The following is a 27,511-nucleotide window of genomic DNA, read 5'->3' as shown; positions in this document are numbered from 1 at the left end:
GGTTTTGGTTTGTGTGTATTAGGGCTATTAGGAGAAAATTCTATATTCAATTATATATTCAAATATAAAAATTAAAATAATATTCGAATATGAAAATTAATATTCGTTTTTTTTTTTACATTTACATTTAACAAACCTGGCCAAGAGGGCAACATAAACACATACATCGTTTGCCTGGTTATTTAAAAACATTACACAAGTGTAGGCTACTACTGTATTAGTACTGACTAAATAAATATGGTGGAAGAAAACTATGTTGAAAAAAAAAAAAGTTTATATTCAAATAAATATACCAAGTAGTATAATTTGCTCTCTGGTTGTATTAGTTTGCCTTGCCATGATGCACAATCTTTTTATTTATTTTTTGTATTCGAATATATTTGTACGAATATGTTTTGTTTAGAGGGAATATTCAAATATGATTTTGGGCCAATTTTGACAGCCCTAGTGTGTATATAATCCTATTTGTGACCCGCTCCATCGAAATGAGTCGGATGTCGCGCTAATGTGTTTCTCTTGAAACGCGATTTTATGACGAAATGTTTACTTTGACCGTTTTCGTGTTTGACCTGATTCTAGTAAAATAAAGCCTTGGCTTTCATTCTGTGTAAAGATGATTGTGAAATTTGAACGATAAATGTAGTTTTTAAGCTCTTAAAGGAAGAGTGAGAATGTGAAAGTACACCGCTCTCTGTGATTGCAGGCTGCCTGCAGCCTCACATTCCTTTCTTGTTGCCAGATAAACTGGGTTATAAGTACTAAAATGGTAGGCTTAAAGGCCCATTCCGTCGGTTCTGGCGAGAAATAAATGTGCACAAAGTGTTTTTTATTGGCAATGAGTGAATGCGCCTTGACGTAACTTAAAAATGGCGACCAGGGGCGTTTCTCTCCGACCAGCCGTTCAGAAGATACATGGAAAAACCGCAGTTTCGAAGGGGATAGCATTTCCCGCCACAGCTAGAGGATGTAACGTCTCGCGCGTTCACGAGCTTGTCTCTTGTCCTAGACGCTAACAGGAAATGGCTGAAGTAGCTTTTAACATTACGTTCGTCGCTAGCTGCTAGCTAAAGGAAACAACAACACAGACTCCAGAAAAAGTCCAGACTAAATAAATAAATATTTATCTAATGAAGCCCGTCTGGCCAGACAGCAGCAATGTGACTGACATCGGGGGGAAACTAGAGTCAGGACTGTATTTTCGGTTCATGAAAGAAACTTGCTGCTTGTAGCTACTGTAATGTGGTTTTGACCAGATAACGTTAGCTGCTTGCTAATGGATTTTCAAGATTCAAGATTTTTACTGTCACTCCGTAGTACAAGTATCTGACCACCTGGTCAGAAACTCTGCTAACATTACCGTCTTGTGTGAAGTAGGGATGGACCGACCGATCGGCACGTGACCGGAAATGGCCGATTTTCACGTGATCGGCCTCGATCGGTGATCTGCGCCGGTCACTCTAAATAGCCGATTCTGTGAGCCGATTTTCACATGACGTGCGCGCAACCCAAAGTATCGAGATAGGCACCCAGCCACCACACCACACACGCCAGCATACCTTCCTCGTTGTGGATTTTTTTCACCGTCAGTGAAGTAGACAAATCTCGCAGTTTGTCACACATGCAAGTCGAAAATAAGCCGTGGAGACAGAGATGCGGTCGAGTCCCGCTCGGCTGGAGTCCAGTCTGAGCGGCTCGCTTCACCTCACTGGCCCCCCTCTCTCTGCTCTCTCTCCCCGGGAAGCAGTGCTGCTGCACCCGGCCACAGCGCACAGCCGGCTTGGCGAGGTGAACGCGAGCATTGTGTCCAGTATAACCATTCCCCGACCTGCTTTTCCATTCCACATCAGCGCTGCTGCCTCAGCCTGTCAAGTCATGTTGTAACGTTGATACAGGAGAGACTATTTGTTTCGTATTGCAAATAGAACGACATGAGAACGACGGACATAATAATAAAAATGCATCGGACTCACAAGTGTGCAAGGATTTCTGTGCGTGACGATATTTTTTCGGATGGCAGATAAAAATACGCATACCAAACTTCGGACTGTGTGTAAACTCCGCCTGATATTCAGACTGAAGATCGTTACTGTAACTCAAACTCATTTCCCCTCTACTCAAGAGGACTGGTCTGGAGCCAGTCTATAAACTCCTTGTCCATGGATCATTTTGATGTTCTGTTGCACCTGTTTTCTTTTGGAAAAGTAAATGCATGATAGCTGTGGGATATAGGCTATTGGATTTAATTAAATTTTTGTATTCATTGTATTTGCACAAAAAAGCTCTGTCCAGTAGCCTAACCTGGAACACTTTTATTTTGAGATGTGTTTGAGTGAGATGGTCCTACTTCATGCAAATGATAAGAATTGTTTATTTGTTTATTTGGATCCCCATTAGATGTAAGAATTGTTCTATGAATCTTAATTTTCAAACAAAGTTACAAAAACGTTTGTGTAAGCTGTCAATTGTTGTTTTTAGAAAAAAAAATCGGAATCGGCAAAAATCGGTATCGGCAAGTCAGACTATTCAAAAATCGGAAATCGGAATCGGCCAAGAAAATGGCAATCGGTGCATCCCTAGTAGGGCTGCACGATATATCGTTTACACATCGTCATCGCAATGTGCGCATGCGCGATAGTCACATCGCAGGACGTGCGATGTCAAAAGCAAATTAACTCGTCATGTTGCTTGATAAACTCTCACTTTAGGGGTAGCCTACTGAGTGAAATGCAGGCTCTCTCAAAGGAGAGAGACGCCCCGCTACTGTACTCACTCATTTAGTGCTTAGCTTCAACACAACAAACATGCACAGAGACCTAAATTGAATTATCTTTTGCTTATGTTGCGTTGCTGACAGTAGCCCGTCTGTAAACGATGTGATTGCGGAGGCGGACTTGTCCACAGTTTGCAGCGCACTCGCATACAGCAGGCTGGCTGCTGTAACCCAACATGTCCGTGGAGTGGAGATATTTACTCTTGAAACACCAAAAAGCAAGACCGCAACTTATGACACGAAGGCTAAAGTGATTACTGAGAAGTTAGAACGGTAGAGTTAATCATACATAGCGACTTATTTACACAAAACATGTCAGTGAAAATAAAAAGAGAAGAGACATATCTGGGCAATTAAATGTATATTTATTACTTTTCACGAATGAATTGTTTGTCACCGGTCGGCTGCATGTGAATCCTCGTCTCTCTGTACTGCCAGCCTTGCGCTCAAAAACCGGAACTCCGCAGATGCGGAGTGTACCACTTGGTCGTTTCTGGAGGGGGTTTCCGGGGGGTCAGACCAAGTGTGTAAAGTGGCAGGGGTGTTTCATTGTTGATTTATTGAAACGTTAGAAGAACGAAAGAAGTTGAAAGCAGTGATTATAATCAATGAAATCTAATGTTTTTCTGCAAATAGCATCATTGGGAGGTAGATTCTGGCACTCAATATTAGGGGTGGGCAATATATCAATTGTATATCAATATTGTGATATGAGACTATATGGTCTTAGATGTTGGATATGGTAATATGGTGATACAGCATACATGTTGTCTTTCCCTGGTTTTAAAGGCTGCATTACACTAAGTGAAGTGTAGGCTAGTGACATTTTAAAGTAGAATGTCATAACTCACTCACTTTTTCATGTATGTAGCCTAAGTCATGGAAATCCATTGGTCAAAATTTGTATGCACCCTGATAGATGACGCTCTGAGGCCTACAGTATAGGCGACAGCCCAGTGGTTGAGAAACATTAAAATACCTAATTTCCCCTCCAAAATTAGATGGACTCCTCTACAAAATCATCCCAATCATTCTAGAAGTATTCTTTTCTTTAAAATAGAGCTATTCTGGTAATCTGGTGAAAATCTGTATTTTTTCATATCGCAATATATATCGCAGGGGCGGGGAATATCGCAATGTCAGTTTTTTCCAATATCGTGCAGCCCTAATCCCTAGTGTGAAGTAATGCAAACCTAACGTTACTACCGTTATGCTTATGGTCATGGAACATTATTGTTTGACTGTAGTTAGCTGCGGTTGTGAGTCTGCCTATAACCATAACGTTAGCTTGATGCTATACGCGGCTAACTAATAGATTTAGCTATATTTATAGAAATTACCACCAGCCCCACTAATGATGTTACTGTCTTGTGTTGATAATGAATCTAACAGGCACTCTCCAGGCATTACACGGTACTGTACATACAGGGGGAGCAGGCTATTTCCTGGCTTGTGCTAACATGAGTATCCACTTCCCGCAGCCAGCAGGCTCTGACTGCAGTTGGCTGCAGTGGGACTGCACATACTAGTAACGTTAGCTTGATGCTAATCGCGGCTAACTAATATTAATTTACATTTATAGAAATTACCACCAGCCCCACTAATAACGTTACCGTCTTGTGTGGATAATGAATTTAACAGTCGTAAATATGCCTAACGTTACTGTTATCAGTTTGGTCAACTCCAGGCATTACACGGTACCGTACATACAGGGGGAGCAGGCTATTTCCTGGCTTGTGCTAACATGAGTATCGACTTGCCCGCAGCCAACGCAAGCCAAAACACGACCAAACATGCCACAATAACGTCCCCTAATTCATCCAGAATCCTTCCTGGGCATCTCGAGGCTGATCTGACCGATAAATTGTCCAGGTTGCCGTTTTCAAGTGACTTTTATGAGTTAACGTTACAAAGCAACGAACAGCTCTGCTGTTGCCAGGCAACTGCTTGTGCGCGTGCGAGTATGGTGCCCGCGCGTCAGCTCGTTCACATGCTGCCTGCAGTTACACTAACGGCCGCCGGCTTCAGTAATAGTGAGTATTGACGGATTGGGCCTTTAAGTTATAATAGGCTACTGTAGGATTTAAAATTCTGTTTATAAAGTTAGTCAGGGTTGTATTGTGGAGTTTTGTTATTGGTTTGTTATTTTAGACTAGTTTGAGCAGTTTGTATAACGTTAAACCTCTTCAAAATCTGCCGCCGGGCGGACTAATCCGAAACGGCCTGGCAACCCGTCTCCCCGTGCCTCTGTCTCTCTCCCTCTCCCTCCCTCTCCTATACACCTTCGTCCACTAAAATTATTGATGAGCATGTTCTCTGCATAGCAACAGCTTGACCAGCTGTCATCATGTCCATGTATGGATGTATGGATTTCCCTCTGGCGTGTTTTAGAAAAAGGAAAATAAAAGAAGCGAGTAGAAACCGTGCCTCAGCTGACGATCCACACCAGACCGATGCCTTTCGTATGTGCCTTTCAGAAGAGGGACTGAGTCAACATCTGAAAAAAGTAATGTGGAGCACACGGTCAAAGTTTAGGCAATTTAATAGGTGCAGCAAGCAGACTAACGCTTCGACACGCAAAAGTGCCTTTTAAACATGAACTCTGGATCATGTCTGGCTACAGAGAACAGGATATTTTCAGGTTTTGCCTTTCTAAACATGAGGGGTCTTTGTTAAGAAACAACTGGATATGAGCCGTTTTTTCTGCCAGTGGGCGGGGGGGGGGGGGGGGGGCGCGGTAACGGCGCGGTAACGGTAACGGCGCGGTAGCATGTATCAAAAACAAGAAATGTGATAGGACACAGCTTTAGCTATGAGGCAGTCAAAATAGTGGTCGCACCGTCGTCAATCACTGTGGGTGATTTATTTTACAAGTGGCAACTAGTCATATCTGACTAGTTTTAAATGTATTTCTCCCCACAAAAGTTTGATAGCCTATGTTTCCTAAATAAACGTTTTGAATCCATTTATTTCTCTATAGTCCATTCTTTATAGCCTCTATAGTCGTAGTCGATCTTATTTATTCCAGTGTTGTCATTAACACGTTCACTGCCAAGGACGTGTTAACACGTTTTCAGAATCCAGCTGTTGACTGCCAACGACGTGTTAACACGTTTTCAGAATCGATTTTTTTTTTTTGACGGTGGGACGTTGATCTAACCCTTTTACGTCTCCTACACCAGAATTGGAGGTATTGAATGTGTATAATCTATTTTACCGACCCACTGAGTGTCGACATGTCTCTCCACAGTAGGAAGAGGCGACCCAAAACTGGAGGGAAAAGCGCGAGGAAGCCGTTCTCATACTGTAAAATTGATGGCGAAAACGCCTTCACTTTCGCGCTGATGCACAGCGGTGGCAACGGTGGGGGGTTCCAAGAATAGATTGGATGCACACTTTGAAACACGCAGCATAAATATGACCAGAATCGCATCAAAGCTCTCAACCAAAACTCCACGAAACGAGCGAGTCCACCCAGACTTCCTCAAACAGCGGCACCGCGCAAACAGGCAGCAGCCAGGCAGCAGCAACTTCGTTGTGACACGCCCGCTGGAGAGCCAGGGAGGCAGGAGGAGAACACACACGGAGGGAGGAGTTGGAAGCAGAGGGGGGTTTCCTGCTGTTATGGAGGAAATTACTGTTCAAAACTATTGTTTAGATGTCTGACTCTTACTGATGCCAAAAATGAATGGTTAAAGTGACTGTTCTATCGAATTTCACAAAAAGCCGTTTATCTCTGAATAATTTTTCTGACGCTGAAACCATGCTGTATTCAACTGCTAATGCTTACATAACTACTAACTCTACAAACTAACTCTTTTAGACAGAGAAAGCACACATTCTATTAGTTCTTTTGAGATATTGTGTGTTCACAAAATCTTAGCAGAAAAGAATCCTCGGGTCTTGAAAGATGAGCCAGAATCCTCAAAAAAACCCTCTGGCAGAAGCTAACTACAGTAAAAAAAAAACGTCTGGCAGTGAATGTGTTAAGAGGCCGATTTCGCAGCAAGAATATTTAATTGGTCGGCACGTCGTTCTCGGTAAAGGACGCTTTCGTTATTGAAACAGACAACATGCATGCATGCTCCTACTGTAGCCTATCTATCTGCATTTGCAGAAACTCATGAACCCATATCTTCTGGACATTGCCTTGATGAAAAAACAACGTAGCGTTAGCTAAAAGTAATAAGTGCGACAGCGCACAACTTGAATCCCCAGCAATAGGCTAGTAGGCACCTTAATCTCTCCCAATCCACACCTGGCACCTGCGCGGCAGCTCTCCTGCACTGGTTCTCGGCTCCCATGTGGCTTTATTTGTGGTAAGCATTTTGATTCATCTTCTCATCATACGAACCAAGCGCGAGCCATTGATTGATTGATTGATTGATTGATTGATTCGCCCAAGTAGGTAAAAAGGCTTTTTCCCTCCGCTAAATTGACAGCCTACGTCGGGTCGCTTTCGCTTTTGACGGGGGCAGGCACGCTTCTGGTTCTTTCCTGCCGTCTTGCTTCGCTGAAGTAGGCTACTTGTTGCATGATCTCGATAAAAAAACGACTGGCCTAGCAAGGGATGTCTGTTATGACATTTCAGTTTCCTCCTGTGTGTTTCCTCACAGCGGGTCCAGCGCTGGCCGGCGGGACTGATGCTGCTTGTGTGGCTTTTAAACGGCGCTCTACACTAACGAAAACGTCTGCTATATTTTTCTTTTTCACCAACACTCAACATACAGGGGGCGGAAAAACTAGTGAACGTGAAGTGAAGTGAAGTGAGTCACGAAGAGCCACTATGCGGATAATGACCTGCCACTGTTTAACTGCACCTCCTTTTGCGCTAATCCGGATCTTACACCGGTGAGCGAGGTGAATAAGATACGGACTCGCGGGAGTGCGCGTAGGCTGGCTAATTGTTGTTTAACATGCAGGCCAACCGGCTAGGAGCGGGTTATAATACGGATTCCACTGCATGTTAAGAAATGGCTAAAGTGTCTTCCTCAGAGTCAAAAAAAGAAACGGAGAAAAAGCGAGTGTTTGTCATGTGTTAGTTTTGGCAGGCTGTGAAATCCAGTGACAGGTGACTGATAAAGTAACCATGAATTTGCGTAATGAAGACATTGCTCGTCTTTTAAATTCAATTCCTGTTAGAGGCGCAACCAGACAGCAATTGGACAGCACCTCTCCCTCATCATCAGCAGCTAATGGAGTGGTGAAATAATCTGAAATTAGCTGGTACGCGACTCTGACAGCGGCTCCACCTCGCAGTCGGGCTGTCCGGGGGCTAGCTCCGATGAAGGTGGTGATGATGATAATGAGAGCGGGGAGGAAGATGCCACTCGTTTCTGACCCGATGGCGAGATGCAATATCTCAGATTACACAGAGACAGCACGGGAGTAGCCTACAAGTGTGACTGCAAACTTTACAACAGCAGCCCTTGTTACAAGCGCTTCACCCCGGACGAGATGGTGAGAAGAGCAACCAAATTAAAGAAATTAGTAATGCTATAGACTACATAATTAATTAATTAATTAAGGTATTTATTTGTTTGTAAAGGCTATAGTAGGCATAGTGTGTTTTCCTGATAATCAATGGACATGAGGAAATCACAGCTAGGAGGGCATCTGCTCGGACTAGGATAGAGAAGTTAGGCATAGCAGCGGCAAGCTAAAACAGGAAGGTGGGTTGTTCTGCCTTCAGAGTAAAAGCGTAAATTGTCACTTATGAAAAAAAGAGCTCTGCAGGGCAGCAAATGTTTAGAGAAGTATAAAGAAATCGAAAATCGAGTTTTGAGAGAAAAAATCTTAAATTTTAGTTTTAGGCAAAATCGAACAGCCCTACCTCCTCTCTCCTGTTTTCACCTGCCTCCCTCCCTAGACGCACCAGCAGTGTTGATAATGTAGCTTTGGCACTAACCTCCTCTCTCTCCTCTTTCTGTTCAGAACATAAACGCACCAGCAGTGTTGATAATGTAGCTTTGGCACTAACTCCTCTTTCTGTTCAGAACATAAACGCACCAGCAGTGTTGATAATGTAGCTTTGGCACTAACCTCCTCTCTCTCCTCTTTCTGTTCAGAACATAAACACACCAGCAGTGTTGATAATGTAGCTTTGGCACTAACCTCCTCTCTCTCCTCTTTCTGTTCAGAACATAAACGCACCAGCAGTGTTGATAATGTAGCTTTGGCACTAACCTCCTCTCTCTCCTCTTTTTGTTCAGAACATAAACACACCAGCAGTGTTGATAATGTAGCTTTGGCACTAACCTCCTCTCTCTCCTCTTTCTGTTCAGAACATAAACACACCAGCAGTGTTGATAATGTAGCTTTGGCACTAACCTCTCTCTCCTCTTTCTGTTCAGAACATAAACACACCAGCAGTGTTGATAATGTAGCTTTGGCACTAACCTCCTCTCTCTCCTCTTTCTGTTCAGAACATAAACACACCAGCAGTGTTGATAATGCAGCTTTGGCACTAACCTCCTCTCTCTCCTCTTTCTGTTCAGAACATAAACGCACCAGCAGTGTTAATAATGTAGCTTTGGCAGTAACCTCCTCTCCTCTTTCTGTTCAGAACATAAACACACCAGCAGTGTTGATAATGTAGCTTTGGCACTAACCTCTCTCTCCTCTTTCTGTTCAGAACATAAACACACCAGCAGTGTTGATAATGTAGCTTTGGCACTAACCTCCTCTCTCTCCTCTTTCTGTTCAGAACATAAACACACCAGCAGTGTTGATAATGTAGCTTTGGCACTAACCTCCTCTCTCTCCTCTTTCTGTTCAGAACATAAACACACCAGCAGTGTTGATAATGTAGCTTTGGCACTAACCTCCTCTCTCTCCTCTTTCTGTTCAGAACATAAACACACCAGCAGTGTTGATAATGTAGCTTTGGCACTAACCTCCTCTCTCTCCTCTTTCTGTTCAGAACATAAACACACCAGCAGTGTTAATAATGTAGCTTTGGCACTAACCTCCTCTCTCTCTTTCTGTTCAGAACATAAACGCACCAGCAGTGTTAATAATGTAGCTTTGGCACTAACCTCCTCTCTCTCTCTTTCTGTTCAGAACATTGCCTGGGTGAAGTCCTACAATATTTGCTTTGAGCTTGAGGACAGCAATGAGATTTTCACTCAGCTTTACAGAACGCTCTTCCAGGTCATCAAGTAAGTCCCTTTTAACAAAGCCCATCCCTCTCCCTCTGTGTGTGTGTGTGTGTGTGTGTAATGGGTTTGATCTAGTGATGTCACGGTACCAATAATTCAGTAGTCTGTAGCGGTGCTAGTGAATTTCCACGGTACTCGGTAAAAAAAAACAGACTGATATTTCTTCAACATATTCTCCTTTATTAAAGTATGCAACCATTTCCAATGAACAAATGGCATGTAGCCTTCAACTTAAAAACAAAACAATGTGCTTCTGCTTACTTCTTACATTCAACTCTGTATGGCAGTGAGTGCAGACAGTGCAACACCAGTGGCATGTAGCCCTCAAGTATTGTTTATTGAATAAAAAGAAATCGATACCCTCGGTACCATGCAAAAACAGGTACCGAAGTACCGAAAACAATGTAGTACCGACTAAGTACCGAAGTACCGAAAACCGTGACCACACTAGTTTGATCCCCTGTAGCCCTCTCTAAAGGTCTCATTATAGTCGAGTGAGGCTCCACGAGGCGGATCCCCGCGAGTCACATGTGGACTCCACGCTGGGGCCGATGCTTTTATACTCAGAACTGCAGCCAAGTGATCAGCATGTTACATTGTACAATGGTAATGAGTGAGAACAGTGCTGTAGCGATCCATTTGTTTTTGTCTGATGGCCCCTCCCCCTCTCCTTTTTCCCCACTACACCCCCCCCCCCCCCTTTCCCCACTACACTCCCTTTCACTCTGCTGAACACAACCTTGAGGGCTGGATTCTGCAGCACATGATTTGGCACTTTGCCATTGGAACAACATTATGTGTGTGTGTGTGTGTGTGTGTGTGTTAAAGGGCTCTGCTTCCCATGCTAAATGTCTGCTGTGAGCATGTGGGTAGGGTAGGGTTGCCAACCGTCCCTTAAAATACGGAATCGTCCCGTATTTGTAAACAAAAAGACGTGTTCCGTATTGAACTGATATGGCACGCGCTTTGTCCCGTATTCGAGAGACACTGTAGTACAAAGCTATTTGAGCGAGTAAACTCCACAGAGGAGTCTCGTCTGCTGCCAATGGCACCGCTGCCTCTCCCCCTATGTAGCCGGTGACACCATGTTACAGCAGCCTAGCGAGAGTCTGTGGACAGTGTGCAGGACACAGGGAGGCCTCAAAAAAAGTTCCTCACTCACCAGGCATCACAATGCCATTGTTTTTTCATATTGTCAATATATTTAGATGTGATAATAAAGGCTTCGAGAGCCTGGTTTAGATACCTTGAAAGTGCTTGAATTACTCTTAAAAGCTGTACAAACCCTGCTTACAACAGTAGGCTATTGCAGGTGTAAGACTTGTTACAGTAATCAGAGATATCCTCAGTCTAAATCCATACTTTTCAATAAATTGTCCTTTTATTCAGAAGATTTCATCTGAAATCTAAAATGTTTTGCACTAATGATGTAGGTCTGTCTATTCAAAAGAATAGCTATGTAAAATTGCTGTTTGCACTGTTGAAAGAAATGTCTTGAATGAGTAGGCTACATGCCAATGTGAAGATAAATTAGGCTATCTCAAAATGTCATTTGCACTACTGTTTATTGTTTTTCTTAAAGGAACACTCCGCCCATTTTCAACCAGCTTTGTATCATTAGAACATCAGTAGTATATCTGTAAACTGTTTTGAAGTCTGTCATTTAATTTGACAGTTATTGAGTGTTAAAGTGTGGACCAGTGACATCACTGGTCCACACTAACTCAACTAACTCATTAAGTCAAATCAACTCTCAATAACTGTCAAACTAGATGAATGATGAATAGTTTGACAGTTATTGAGAGTTGATTTGAGTTAATGAGTTATTAATTTGAGTTAGTGTGGACCAGTGATGTCACTGGTCCACACTTTAACACTCAATAACTGTCAAATTAAATGACAGACTTCAAAACAAACAAAACGAAAAAACGCAAAAACTGATCAAAACCAGGTTTGTGTGTTTGCTTGTATTAATGGGTAGCCTAAATGGTTGAAGCCAAAGCCATTAGTTAGCAAGCAGAAAAAAATAAATAGAAAAAAATAAATATATAAATATATATATATATATATATATATATACAGTATATATATATATATATATATATATAGATATTAGGGGTATTATGTATTCGTCCCGTGAGTTCACGGTACGGGCATCACGGTTCGGTACGTGAAGCGACACGACAAATACGTCAAATATATTTATTTATTTATTTTATATTCTAATATATTCTGTTTAGAGGGAATATTAGTATGATTTTGGGGCAATTTTGACAGCCCTAGTGTGTGTGTGTGCGTGTGTGTGTGTGTGTGTGTGTGTGTGTGTGTGTGTGTGTGTGTGTGGCTTCCAGTGAATGCGAGCTAATGAGTCTAGTAATGCCTACAGCGTTGAAGATGGCAGACAGTCGTTGAGATATAAATCTAGGTAATAAGCTTGACTTGCCATTGTAACATGGATGCTTTGGAGCAAGTAAAACTAACCTCTGTCTGATCAGTGCATCGCAAGGGGCAAATGTCACAACAATACCTGCAAAATGCCTCCTGGCATGAGAAATTAGGTATTCTTGCTTTCAAAATGGTATTTTCTTTTTATCATATAGTCCGTGAGCAACAATAAGCTTCATCAAACCACTTTTCCCTCCCAAAATGTATTTATAACATTTTGAATTGACACCCGTGATGTGAAATTTAAGTCGCTGCATCAGCTGCACTCAGTGATGAATGTGATATGCTTGCAGCTAGATTTTTTTTTTTCAATTTCAGTGATGTCATCATTGACCCTTGACCCTGCGTCGCCTTGTTTCCACAGCAACGGCCACAACCAGAAGGTGCACATGCATATGGTGGACCTGATGAGCTCCATCATCTGTGAGGGAGACACTGTATCGCAGGAGCTCCTGGACACCGTGCTGGTCAACCTGGTGCCAGCACACAAGGTATCTGGCACACGCTCAAATGATATGCTTGACATGGACCATCACATGAAAGGCAAACACAAGTATTGACATTTACACACACTTAGGCCATGTTCACATTACAGGCAAATCTGATTTGCTGATAAAGTCATTAATCATCATTATCTTGATTGGTTTCCCAAATCTGATTTGGGAGTGTGTCCACACTGCCACAAATCTGATTCTCAAGTCGGATCTGTGTGTCCAGACCTAAACAGCCTATCTGCATGTGTTCTAGCCCCAGTAAATAAGTCAGATGATGTTTAGTGACACCTAGTGGTGAGGGCTGGAAGTACTTAAACCTTTGGGGAAAATTATCAGAGTCTCCATTTTGGCCATGAGGCACAGCAGTGGAGAGATGAATCCACATCCTTCTTTGATTTCGCCCTTGATTCGGCACAATCTGTAAGTATAGCTACAATTAGATAGTCATGTGTTAATTATAACGTTAAATTTGATAAATATCTTTATTTTACATGTTTAGTCACTTCATGCTTCATGAGCACATGTTAGCGCTCAGTCAATGCTAACTGTGCTAACTAATTGCTACTGGTTTACCTTGGTGAATTGTCTTATTTGAACATTATCTCACATCATGTAGGTGAACTGTGTAGTTTATTTGTGTGATTCCATTGTCATACAGTACATTCATGTATCTCTTTATTTCTGTATCTATTTACAGTTTCACAAAAAAGAAAGCTTCCACTAAATGCTCAAACCTTGGATCTTGTGTCGAGTGTTTATTTGGAAGAAGTGTTTAACTCGCTGTCTAGGCCGTGTACACACATGTAACACATGGTGAGGGCAGAAGAGTGAAAAGATTAGCCATACGTCAAGGACATCATTGTGGATTGGATACACTCTATATCTCCACCAACAGCAAAGATGTCAACCACTCAAGATAATAATGTAGAGTCCAGCCTGGGGGTCAGGTCAGAGGCTGCATCTTCATCTGCAAAGTCATCTTCTCCGCCAATCTTAAAGATGTCAACCACTCAAGAGAATAATGAAGAGTCCAGCCTGGAGGTCAGGTCAGAGGCTGCAGCTTCATCTACAAGGGCATCTTCTCGGCACTCCCGTGGGTCAAGCCACGCAGCTTCCTCACGTCGTTCTTCTAAGTCACGTGCAAGTCAGACTGCAATTGAGGCACGGGCAAAGGCAGAAGCTGCGCGCACAAGAGCTGAATATGCCAAACGTCAAATCAACATGGAGGTTGAAAGAGCACGTATTGATGCGACATTGAATGCTCTCAAAGAGGAGGGTGAAGCCGAAGCTGCACTAGCCGCAGCAAAGGTGCTAGAAGCTGCTGCAGAAAGTGAAAATGGTAAAAGAGACGAGGCCAGCTCCGGTCCCCCTTTATCGCCAGCTGTGTCAAGACAACGCACTAATGCATATGTTAATGCACACTTCAATCACCAGCAAGATGATAAAGGGAAGACGGCACATACTACACAGCCTCAGTATACAGACCCTTTATTAGCCAGCCAACGCACAACCCGGCAGTTTCAAGACGTTTTATACCCTCAAGTCAAGCTTAACGCCAACGTTAAAGCCTTTGAGCCCTACTCACCACATGGCAAGAATGCAGTGAGTTCTCCACTTAAAATCACTGACAGGCCCACACCCAGGGCAACAGATGTCTCTGACCTTGCTGCATTCCTCGCACGTCATGACCTTCTCGCCACAGGGTTTAAGGTATTTGACAATCGGCCAGAGAATTATATGTCATGGAGATCCACCTTCTGCAATGCCATAGAAGGCTTGGATCTCAAACCTAGCGAGGAGCTAGACTTGCTAACCAAATGGCTTGGCGGGGAGGCACTCCAGCATGCTTTGAGAATCAGAGCAGTCCATGTCACCAATCCAGCAGCTGGCCTCGACAGGTTATGGCAACGGTTGGATAAGAACTACGGTTCTCCAGAAGTTATTGAAGCTTCATTATTCAAACGTCTGGAAAGCTCACCGAAGATCTCCTACAAAGACAACCAACAACTTCAAGAGCTAGCAGATCTTCTCCTTGAGGTGGTAGCCGCAAAGAACGAAGGCTACCTGTCAGGTCTCAGCTTCCTCGATACAGCAAGATGAATAAATTCAATTGTCGAGAAGCTCCCACATAACCTTCAGGAGACATAGGTTACTCAAGGAACTAGATACAAGAAAGAGCATCTTGTTCATTATCCTCCCTTCTCGTTCTTTGTGGACTTTGTTAACTATCAAGCAGAAATGAGATCGGACCCCAGCTTTGCCCTTCAAGGCTCCAGCACAGCACCCCTCAAAGCTGAGAGGCCTCTAGCCAAGCAGTGGAAACCCAGGATTCCCATCTCTGCCAACAAAACTGAGGTTGAAGCCTCCAACACTCCAGACAGCAACAAGCCTCCTATGGATCCAGACAGGCAGTGTCCCATCCATAAGAAACCACACTCCCTCAGGAAATGTAGGGGGTTCAGAATAGAGCTGTCACGATTCCTCGAGTACCTCGAATAACTCGAATAATTAAATTGATCGAGGCCAAAATGATTCGCCTCGACACGCATCTGAGTAATAGAAGAGAGTGGGTAAAATAGAAATTCCGACGGAACCTTAAGGCAACACGTGAGAGCACGTTACGTCAGTCCGTCACTCTACCTGAAACGTCAACAAACGGGACCACCCGAAAATGTGGCTACACTTTCCCAAGATAGACTCAGACAACACTGGTTGCAACATTTGTGATGTGAATTGCAAAGCTGGCCAGGGAAACACCTCAAACTTGAGGAAGCATGGTCAAACACAAGATATATTTACAGTAGCTAAATGCTGAAGACTGTAACGTATTACTAGATAGGCTGAGGGTGAATGAAGCAGGCAGCGCACCGCAGCTAATGTTAGCAGCACCTCCTCGGCTGTAACGTTGAGAGAGGCATCGACTACAACATCAGATAACGTTATTTAATTAGCTAGCGTTAGCTGGATAAGTTGTTTCACTGCAGTTGTAGTTGTTAGATAACGGGGCTTTTCACTGTCTTCACAACGACTGCAAAACAGAGATCGCTAACGTTAACGTTAGCTGCAGTAATTGTCAAGGGTTCAACATAACGTATTTCCTCAGCCTGTATAGTAGCTATCAACATGAAATAAAAAGCATTTGAGAGCTTAAACCCGTGGCTTTTTATTTGGAAGGGTTACATTTGCCGTAATCTTTATTAACATGTCTTAAAATGCATTAGAATCTTTTTATTTTTATTTTTTGGGGTTAAAGATTTTTAAGATTTTTTTTAATGAACATTAGAGCAAATATAATACGAAAAGCCAAAGGGTTAAGCTCTCAAATGCTTTTTATTTTATGTTTCTATGTACTACAGAGCCTGAGATATGAAGGCTTTAGTGAATACCAACCGCTCTCTCTGAGAAGTTTGGACCGTTTTCTGTGAGAAATACAAAGCTCAACTTAACATTAACGTTAGCGGCTAATTTAACAGCATTTTGTGTGTGTGTGTGTGTGTGATCACACTAGCCTGTTGGTGTGTGAGAGAGAAAGAGAGAGTGAGTGTGTGTGAGAGAGAAAAGCCCTTTTCCCACATGCGCTTTGTACCGCAAAATGACCGGTACGTGGTCTAATGCCTGCATGTGAGAAAGGCGCCGTGCCGGTATAAGCGCGACCCCGTCGTCCCCGACATTTCACCAGTTTCGTGCCAGTCACAAGAGCGGTATGGTCTTAAGGGGACGCAAGTGGAAACGGTTCAGGTCATTTTCCGCGACAGCGGTCCTTCCATCATGGGCGAGGAGTAGCCTACACACGTTGCTTAATGTTCCAGCGGGCATAATCTAATCATTCGCGCACCTTAAAGCAAACTGGCGAAATTATCTTGTGATAGCCTAATAAGAGCAGTATGTCAGCTTGCTGATTTCCGAAGGCATTTTCCGCTATCAGTGGGCTGTGACTTCGTGGACCAGGTTGCAATGCACACAGTAGACAGTCCAACACCAAATACACAGCTGATTGTTCGATATTCCCCTGGTGTTGCGTACCACCAAAGGACTATTGCCAGTCGCAAACGCGCTTCCAGTGGTTTTCGCCACCGGGTGATCTTGCGTGCGGGTCGGACCAGACTCAGCACGTAATACCGGGACATGCGAAAATGACGCAATTCCATTCCACGTCGTCAAAATTGTTCAGAGCATCTTCCCAAAATAAATTCCCTCCTGGTCTCTCTCGCTTCCAGACGGCTCTAGTCTCACGCAGCAGCGCAGAGGTACATAATCATCAGTCATGATCTGTCCCCGGTTTAGTCTATCTTCATATTCTGCGCGACACTCTCATGGGCGAGGTGTACACATGTTGCTTAATGTTCCAGCGGGCATAATCTAATCATTAGCGCACATTAAAGCAAACTGGCGAAATGATCTTGTGATAATAAGAGCAGTAGCCTATAGTCAGCTTCATGTGTGTGCTGTGCTGATTTTCCCCTCTCCTCTCTGCTCGCTCTCTGGCCACAGTCCGTCCTCCTCCTTCAGTCACAGTCCGACAGGGACTAAGCAACGTTGCCGACAGCCAAGGCAAGCCCGGACACATCAAATGAAGCCAGTCTGTAAAAAGTGCTTCAACGCTACGCAGGTGAACGGATAAACAAGCAAACTTATTTCACCATTCGGAGTTTTGCCGACACGTCACTCCCCACCCGCTCTGCAGTGCCGCCCCCCCCTCCCCCCCCCATACAGGCAATTTCGCTGATAGATTCCCACATGCCAGAGGAGAGGTGTGAAGGGAAATGTCCGATATTGACTTACAGGTAATTTTCCGGTACGCATGTGGGAAAACGGCTAAAGAGTGTGTGTGTCATGCAGCTGTAAGGTAAATGAAGGATGTAAACTAGCTAGTAAGCCATTCATTCATATTATTTAACGGTTGCTGTACACTGGAAGAACTCAAACGTCAGGTTGAAAAGATGAATGGTGCCACTGCCAGTTCTATGCAATTTAAAAATCAAAATGTTGTTTTTTCTAAGAAAGAAACTAATGTAGTTGTTTATTTGAAGAGATTTATCTTATTTTTTGGTGTATATTTACGATAAGCCTTTGAAAACACAAAAAAGGGTTCTTATCCGATTACTCGATTAATCGATGGATTATTCGGTAGAATACTCGATTACTAAAAGAATCGATAGTTGCAGCTCTAGTTCAGAATGAAGACCTTGGATGAGAGGAAGAGTTTCCTCAAAGAGCATTCCATTTGCTACAGGTGCTGCATTTCCACAAACCATAGAGCCAAAGACTGTAAGACTGTCATCCGTTGTTCAGAGTGCAATAGCGATCGGCACGTCTCAGCTCTTCACACCGGCCCACCTCCCTGGATGGTAAGGGAGCCCATCACTGCAACGGAGGGACATGGCGGGGAGCAAGCTGAGGAGAACCCCACTGTAACTACATCCAGCTGCACAGAAGTCTGTGGGGAGGGCCTGCATGGAAAGTCATGCTCAAAAATGTGTCTAGTCAACGTGTATCCCAAAGGACTTCCTGAGCAGAAGAAGAGGATGTACATAATGCTGGACGACCAGAGTAATTTATCACTGGCCAGATCTGCCTTCTTCGACATGTTCAACATTCAGGGAAGCGTCTCTCCTTACACCTTGAAAACATGCTCTGGCATAACGGACACCAGCGGAAGAAGAGCCACGGGCTTCATGATAGAGGCTGTAGATGGCCAGGTATCCCTGCCACTACCGACACTCATTGAATGCAACCTCATTCCTAACAACAAAGAGGAAATTCCTACACCAGAGGCCGCTAGTCATCATCCTCATCTTCAAGCCATTGCTGCCAAGATACCACCTTTCGACCCCTCAGCTGAGATTCTCCTGCTGCTTGGAAGAGACATTATCCGTGCTCACAAGGTTCGCAGCCAGTGTAACGGGCCACACAATGCGCCATATGCCCAACGCCTTGATTTAGGATGGGTAATCATTGGAGACGTGTGCCTCAGGGGAGCCCATAAACCTGCTGTGAACACTTTCAAGACCTGTGTTCTGGATAATGGTCTAACCAGCTTCTTCAGACCTTGTGAAAACAGTATATGTCAAAGAGAGGTTCACAGGTGAACACCCTATACAACCTCCTGGGAGGCCAGCTCCAGACGGCCTTGGCAAGCAGATCTTCTATCACACCGTTGAGGACAATAGACTAGCACCCTCGGTCGAAGATGAGATCTTCCTCCACATCATGAACGAAGAGTTCTCCAAGGACGACTCAAACAGTTGGGTGGCCCCCCTCCCATTCCGCTCTCCAAGACAGCGCTTGCCTAACAACAGGGGGCAGGCCCTCAACCGTCTCCTCTCCCTTCGGCGTACTTTGAGAAAAAAGACGGAGATGAAAGACCACTACGTGGAGTTCATGCAAAAGATCTTCAGTAACGGGCATGCAGAACCAGCTCCTTCACTGGAATATGATCAAGAGTGCTGGTATCTACCCAGCTTTGGCGTCTATCATCCTCAGAAGCCAAAACAAATCAGGGTAGTCTTTGACTCAAGTGCCCAGTGCAACAACATATCCCTCAATGATGTGCTACTCAGGGGCCCAGATCTAAATAACAGTCTGATCGGTGTGCTTGTCCGCTTCAGGTCTGAACCCTTTGCAGTGATGGCCGACGTTCAACAAATGTTCCACAGCTTCTTGGTCAAAGAAGAACACCGTGACTACCTCCGCTTCCTGTGGTTCCATGACCACCAGCTTGATGGGGACATTGTGGAGTTTCGGATGAAGGTCCATGTGTTCGGGAATTGCCCGTCTCCAGCCGTGGCCATCTACGGAATGAAGAGGACAGCTATGGAGGGAGAAAAGGAGTACGGAACAGACGCAAGACTCTTCGTTGAACGCCACTTTTATGTTGACGATGGACTGAAGTCATTCTCCAGTGTGGCTGAGGCCATCGATGTGCTGAAGAGGACTCAACACATGCTAGCACAGTCCAATCTACGACTTCACAAAGTCGCGTCCAATAGCCCAGAGGTCATGAGAGCCTTTCCAGGTGAAGACCTTGCTAAAGAACTGCAAGGTCTAGAGCTAGGGCAGGACCTCCCACCCATGCAGCGTAGTCTAGGAGTTGGATGGGACCTGTCCACAGACACATTCACCTTTCAAGTGGCTATCAGTGAGAAGCCCTTCACGAAACGTGGTGTACTGTCCACTATCAATAGTCTGTACGACCCCCTCGGGTTTGCTGCACCTGTCAGCATTCAGGGTCGTTCAATACTTAGAGATATTACCTCCAACGGCTGTGACTGGGATGCACCACTCCCAAAAGAGAATCACGAGAAGTGGCAAAGATGGAGAGATTCCCTGCAGGACCTACGTGAGCTGAAGATCCCAAGGATGTATACGTCGCTTCCCTTGTCTACAGCTCAGAGAAGGGAAATGTACGTGTTTTGTGATGCGTCTACCAAAGCAGTAGGTGCTGTTGCCTACCTGAAAGTAACAGATGCCGGAGGGCACAGTGAAGCAGGCTTCATCTTTGGCAAAGCAAAGCTCGCTCCAAGACCCGAGATCACGATTCCACGCCTCGAACTCTGTGCTGCTGTACTGGCCGTGGAGATAGCAGAGCTGCTCCAGGAAGAGTTGGACACGACACTGGATGATGTCAAGTTCTTTACCGACAGCAAGGGGGTGCTTGGCTACATCTTCAATGAGTCAAGGCGGTTTTATGTTTATGTCCACAACCGCGTACAGCGCATCAGGCAGTCCACACTAGCAAGTCAGTGGAATTATGTGCCACCGACCAAAACCCGGCTGATCATGCAACCAGATCACTACCAGCTGACCAGCTGGCCTTCTCTTCATGGCTAACAGGACCTGCCTTCCTCACTGAAGCAAGACAGAATCAGCTATGCGAGGAGACCTTCAGCCTTGTTCACCCTGAGTCAGATGCAGAGGTGCGGTCAGAGGTTATCACTTGTGCCACCAGTCTGTCACACAGCAAACTTGGCAGTGCACGCTTTGAACGATTCTCTACTTGGAGTCCTCTCCTGAAGGCTGTTGCCCGGCTTGGACACATCGCCAAGTCCTTCATCCAGGGGTCCAAGGGCACAATTTGTTACGGCTGGCATAAGTGCAACAAGCATCTCAATGAAGAGCAACTCAACCAGGCCAAAGTCACAATCATCCACACTGTCCAGAGAGAAGTGTATGCAGATGAGATCAAATGTCTCCAGGAGGGACGACCTGTTCCCAAGTCAAGCCCACTCAGCAAGCTCTGTCCCTTTATTGGCTCAGATCATCTTCTCAGGGTGGGGGGTCGGCTAACAAGAGCTCAACTGACGTCAGATGAATCACACCCAATACTCATTCCTGGCAGACATCATGTCACACTGTTGCTGATCAGACACTTCCACGAGAGAGTTTGTCACCAGGGCAGACATTTTACAGAAGGAGCCATAAGGACGGCTGGTTTTTGGATCGTCGGGGGAAAGAGATCGATCAGTAGCGCCATCTTCAACTGTGTCACCTGTCGCAAGTTGCGAGGGAAACAAGAACAACAGATCATGGCTGACTTACCTGCTGACCGACTAAGCACAGATCCTCCCTTTTCATATGTTGGACTGGATGTGTTTGGTCCCTGGCATGTCACGTCACGAAGAACTCGGGGTGGTCAAGCCAATGCAAAAAGATGGGCAGTCATCTTCACGTGCATGAGCACTAGGGCTGTTGAAACGAATTTTGATATTCGAATATTATTCGAATTTAATAATTATGAACGAAATTCGATTATTATTATTTTTTAAAAACGAATATTTTAATTTTTTTTTTTTTTTTTTTTTTAGAACACTAGAACAGTGACAAGTTCTGACAACATACTTGAAGAAAAGAGTGTTAACTGAAGTTGACTGTTGAAGCTGCTATACTGATGTAAACCTACCTGTAGCTCTTAAAATGTATGTTCATTCATTGTTAACTGAAGTTGACTGTTGAAGCTGCTATACTGAATGTAAACCTGTAGCTCTTAAGTGCAATACGTGACTGATTTTTTTTTGTTCATCGCTCATTGTTGTTTTGGCAAAGTTTACTTATTTGTTTATTGATAAGGAGCTTAAACAAAGGCTGTGTCTTTTTTTATTATCAATTATTTTATTTTAGCATTTCAGACAGCACCAATACATCACTGATGAATATTAACTAAGCTCTGGTTATCTGACCTATTTTCTAATGCAATGAATGTATGTACATTGTACAAGGAACATGTTTTCTTAAATAAACATCATTGCTGGACTATTTGTGATCAGCCTAATATTATTTTGAATATTCATCCACCATTCACTTTTCCATCTACATTTGGTAAAATGCTTAGAAAAAGTTTTACTTGGTCAAACCCAAAGATTCAGCTATATTTAGAATCAGAACATAACATAAGAGAAGACAACAATTCACTCAGACAATTTTTTTTTTTTTTTTTTTTTTTTTTTTAATTCAATTAAAAATTAATTAAAATATTCGAATATAATTCGAATATTAAAATGTATAAAGCACTGAAATTCGAATTTGATTATAGAGGGAGATTGACAGCCCTAATGAGCACACGGGCGATCCACATCGAGGTGATCGAATCTATGGACACATCCTGCTTCATTAATTCTCTCAGGCGTTTCTTTGCCATCAGAGGCCCTGTGAAGCAGATCAGGTCTGATTGTGGGACCAACTTCGTGGGTGCGTGTAAGGAGCTTCAGATCAGCAAGAAGGGTTGCCACAACAAGCAAATCGAGAGCTACCTCGTAGATCAGGAATGTCAATGGCAGTTCAATCCTCCACATAGTTCACATATGGGTGGGACCTGGGAACGGATGATCGGTGTCGCACGCCGCATCCTCGATGCCATGCTCCTGGAACACAGCCCTGCAAGGCTCACACATGAAGTCCTGGTAACCTTCATGGCTGAAGTCACTGCGATAGTGAATGCAAGACCACTTACATCAGTCTCCTCAGATCCAGATCAACCCATCATACTCACCCCAGCCATGCTCCTCACGCAGAAGGTTGGTGCACCTCCCGTACCACCTGGCCAATTCGACAGCAGCGACCTCCTCAGAAGTCAATGGCGGCGGGTCCAGAGCCTAGCTAACACATTCTGGGATCGCTGGAGGAAGGAGTATATCAGTGGGCTTCAAGGACGTCGCAAATGGAGGACTGAGCGTCCTAATCTACAAGAAGGGGATGTTGTCGTTCTTAAAGATATCCAAGCGAAGAGGAACGACTGGCCAGTCGGGCTGGTTACCACGACCTTTCCTAGCGAAGATGGGAAGGTCAGGAAGATCGAGGTGAAGATAGTCCGGAAAGGTGAACAGAGACTGTTCCTGAGACCTGTGTCCGAGGTCATTCTCCTGGTTTCCAAGAGCACTACCTAGAGGAGAAGACACAGATAATTATACTATTCTAGACAGTTTTACTTACCCTTTGTTTACTTAACTTTGAAGTCATTTGTTGTTATTTCTGTGAAGTTTATTGGATTGACATCTTATAGATGCCAGGCGGGGAGTGTTCTGGCCCCAGTAAATAAGTCAGATGATGTTTAGTGACACCTAGTGGTGAGGGCTGGAAGTACTTAAACCTTTGGGGAAAATTATCAGTCTCCATTTTGGCCATGAGGCACAGCAGTGGAGAGATGAATCCACATCCTTCTTTGATTTCGCCCTTGATTCGGCACAATCTGTAAGTATAGCTACAATTAGATAGTCATGTGTTAATTATAACGTTAAATTTGATAAATATCTTTATTTTACATGTTTAGTCACTTCATGCTTCATGAGCACATGTTAGCGCTCAGTCAATGCTAACTGTGCTAACTAATTGCTACTGGTTTACCTTGGTGAATTGTCTTATTTGAACATTATCTCACATCATGTAGGTGAACTGTGTAGTTTATTTGTGTGATTCCATTGTCATACAGTACATTCATGTATCTCTTTATTTCTGTATCTATTTACAGTTTCACAAAAAGAAAGCTTCCACTAAATGCTCAAACCTTGGATCTTGTGTCGAGTGTTTATTTGGAAGAAGTGTTTAACTCGCTGTCTAGGCCGTGTACACACATGTAACACATGGTGAGGGCAGAAGAGCATGGGTTGCTATGGTAACGACGTGGGCGTCAGTAAATACGTACGTTGGTGACGTGGTTTTCCTGCGCAGAAGCATTTGATGACGAGTTGCGAATGACGTTCAAATCAGATTTGGTGGATCTGTGCGTCCACACTGAAGTCACATCAGTCGAAAGCAGATTGGAAACTACCTCCATATGTGGTTTGGGACAAGTGACACAAATCAGACTTGGAGCGTCCAGACTCATAAAACCAATCTGGATAAAGTCATTAATAGGTCACTAAAGTTCACAAATCAGATTTGGCCTCCTAGTCTGAACATGGCCTTAGTCCCACCAAGCATGTTGGATGTGACACAAGCAGAGACATCTCACTCAGCTGGAGTCATTTGATAGTGCCAGTTCACTGAAGCCAATGTCCTGCAATTCAGTGAGACCCCTGCAGGTGAGAAGATGTAAAGCAGGATGAGAGTTTCTCTGTTATCCATCATGATCTGCACCCGCTCCAAGCCTCTTGATGGGATTCTTCTCACATGGCTAGTTGGTGTTATATTGTATTGCCTGTTCCCCCCCCTCTTTCTCTTTCTCTCTGTAGAATCTGAATAAACAGGCGTATGACCTGGCCAAAGCTCTGCTGAAGAGGACTGCTCAGTCCATTGAACCTTACATCACCAATGTAAGAATGACATCTCTGACAGTCTATTTCCTTATTTTGACTGACTTAAGGAATCTGCATCTTTGTGTCTTGGGGTGGGAGACCTACTTGTGGTTTCTGTGTTGCTTGTTCTGGATACCATGCAGTTATGTGTAGTCTGTAAAAGTCATGACATTTGGAAGTAGTCTTTGTCAGGCTTGCAAAAGTTAAAATGGTACATTTCCACAAAGTTTGTACTGTGTCGCTCATTGCATTGCATAGAGCATGATAATACAAACACTGCCAAGATTACGCCCTCAGTTTCAAATAAATAAGAAAGAGAATTTCCTTATAAGGATACCATTATGATTACATTATCTTGTGACTCTGTCACGGGTCATCTGTCTCTCTCTGTTGTCTCCACAGTACATAAAATACCCTGAAAATAATCCTTTAAAAGTAGGGATGCACCGACATGAACATTTTGGCCCATACTGATAACGATATTAACATTGCTGTTATGGCCGATAACCGATATTTGCTGGTCGATGACCTGTATAAAAACACATTTCTATGATAATAAAATGTTGTACATAGTGAAAAACACTGAATTTGAAAAAGTAATGTCTTTCCAAAACATTTTGAAAAGCCCATAAATCACAGATTTACCACATTGTTTCCTCTCAATATGAAGATTTTGGACGAATACTGATATCGATTTTAACATTTGCTCATCGGACCGATACCGATTATATTTAAAAAATGACTTAACATCGGCCGATATCGATATGATTACCCATATATCATGCATCCCTATTAAAAGAACATCTGAACAAGGATGCTGACAGCTATCAGCCATGGAAATTGCTCTATGGCCTCTTCTAAACATGCAGTGGAATCCAGATTATAACCAGCTGCTAGCCGCTCTGCCTGCATATTTAGAAACTATTATCCGCCTTATGCGCACTCCCGCGAGTGCGGATCATGACCATCTGAGCCCCTAGTACAGGATCTGCATCATTGGCAAAATGGCTGTTGTGTAACACAGACAGCTCATGATCCGGATCATGTATGTCTGAGTGGGCGGGTGGTTAAATGGCACTTTACAAACCATTATTGTGCTATTTAATCATTTCATGAATGGACGTAGTTACGTGGCTGGATTATTTGGAAGAGAGCCTAATATAGGTGAGTAAACAAGTAAAAGTTGAATCGTTTCTCCCCCTCCCCCCCATCTGCCAGTTTGAAAATGCAACAAGGAGATGATAGCCTACTACTTACTAGGGATGGGCATTTTAAGCAATTTAAATACTCGAGTACTCTCCTTCTATTATGAACGAGTGCTCGAGCACTCGCGCGCGGGGGGGGGGGTCTGTGTGATTACTATGGTAATGACTGAGCAGGGGTAATTTGCTGTATATGGGGCTGTTCACACACAACGTTTGCATTTTTGCATGGAAAAAGCGCTACCTGGAACATTTTTTGTCAGGAGAGGGACTGACTGTGATATTAGGTGACGCTAAGCGAACATCTAAAGCCTACCTCAGACAGTATCTCCGATGGTTGGATGGATGGCATTAGCGCTTTGGAGCAGACAAGTTGTGAAAGCGAATGCATTTCCAATAGCCTACATGTCCATTGTCCAGCAATGTCAGGTTATTGTCCAGTATCATCCATTTTACTTTATGATCACTGTTACACTAACGTAAATCCACGGATTACAAGGTCCGGTGTTCTGCCAAAAAGTGAAAACTGACCAGTGTGATTAACGTTACAGCTGCAGCTGAATAGTGATCACCATGAAGCGATTTTCTCCCAAAAAGTGATTCTTTCTCCACATTTCTTGTGACTACCGTTATGGGAAACGACAGTGTAGTCAGTAAACTAGCGTTACTGCAAAGTTTTGAATGAGTTTTATCGGGCGTGCCGTGCGCTATGAAGAAGTCTGCGTCTCCTTCGGGAGCATATCTTCAGCCACCATTTTCGGGATGAGCTGGAAAACTTCCGGTTAAAACTTTCAAAATAATGTTACTTAAACAAAAGTAAATAGCTTATTGATGCACGTTGGAGGAGAAAAGGTATTTCAACGAATGAAGCAGCAAACCTTGTATCAAAATACTCGTTGTGATGTTATATGGCGTGAAACTGTGGCTGTAACGCATTACTCAAAATAAATAAGGTTACGTTACAATAAGCTTTTTATTTTGAAAGCAACAAAGCGGACGATGTACTTGTACATTCTGGCTGACTTGACGCCCGTGCAGTTCATGCTGCCAGATCCACATGACGATGCGTGCGTAGATCTTCTAGACCATTTTTAAAGGGGTGCGGAGTGGGGCGAGTACCCGAAGAGCAGAAACGTTACTCGACTACTGACGTTATGAACGAGTGCTCGAGTACCCGAGTACTCGCGCCCATCCCTACTACTTACTGCATTAGGCTATTGGGTGATACGTGCCCATTAGCCTATTAATTAATTAATCGTTCGCGCAATCGCTTATAATGAGCAAACTCACAGTTTCCGCAAGTGCTGCAAATGAACAGCTTTAGCGAATCTTTAACCAAACTCATGCAAAACATGCAGTTTTAACGGAGGAAGACAGCGGGATTTCAGGCGACTCACATCCAGAATCGACATTTTATTCACTTAACAGCTACAGTAACATCTCCGTGGATCATATATATGCCGAATTGAAGAGTGGCGTCTGGTAATACATTTGACGTAGGCCTACCTCTGTATAATCAAGAACCGTTAAATTTATATGTGATGTTTTTCCATAGCGAGACAACGACGATCACGTACTACGCGGAAAAGAGTGCCAAACGGGGATAGTGTGGCATCAGCCTCTATCGAGACATATAGCCTAACTTTTGTGGTGAGAAATAAATTGAAAACTAGTCAGATATGACTTGAATGCCACTTGTAAAATCATCCACAGG

General features: G+C 43.8%; 1 protein-coding gene across 1 annotated transcript in view; it reads left to right on the top strand.

Annotated features, from left to right (window-relative positions):
- The window catches only part of pds5b (PDS5 cohesin associated factor B), a 179,585-nt gene that overhangs the window by 42,662 nt on the left and 109,412 nt on the right, over positions 1-27,511 (top strand). Inside the window, exons 5-7 of the mRNA XM_083641614.1 lie at positions 9,833-9,930; positions 12,740-12,866; positions 24,533-24,613. Of these exons, the coding sequence (XP_083497740.1) occupies positions 9,833-9,930; positions 12,740-12,866; positions 24,533-24,613 (306 nt within the window). The remainder of the gene's footprint in view (positions 1-9,832; positions 9,931-12,739; positions 12,867-24,532; positions 24,614-27,511) is intronic.

Source organism: Poromitra crassiceps (genome assembly GCF_964638095.1).
Source record: "Poromitra crassiceps genome assembly, chromosome: 1".
NCBI lineage: Eukaryota > Metazoa > Chordata > Actinopteri > Beryciformes > Melamphaidae > Poromitra > Poromitra crassiceps.
This window is presented reverse-complemented; position numbering and strand designations above follow the sequence as displayed.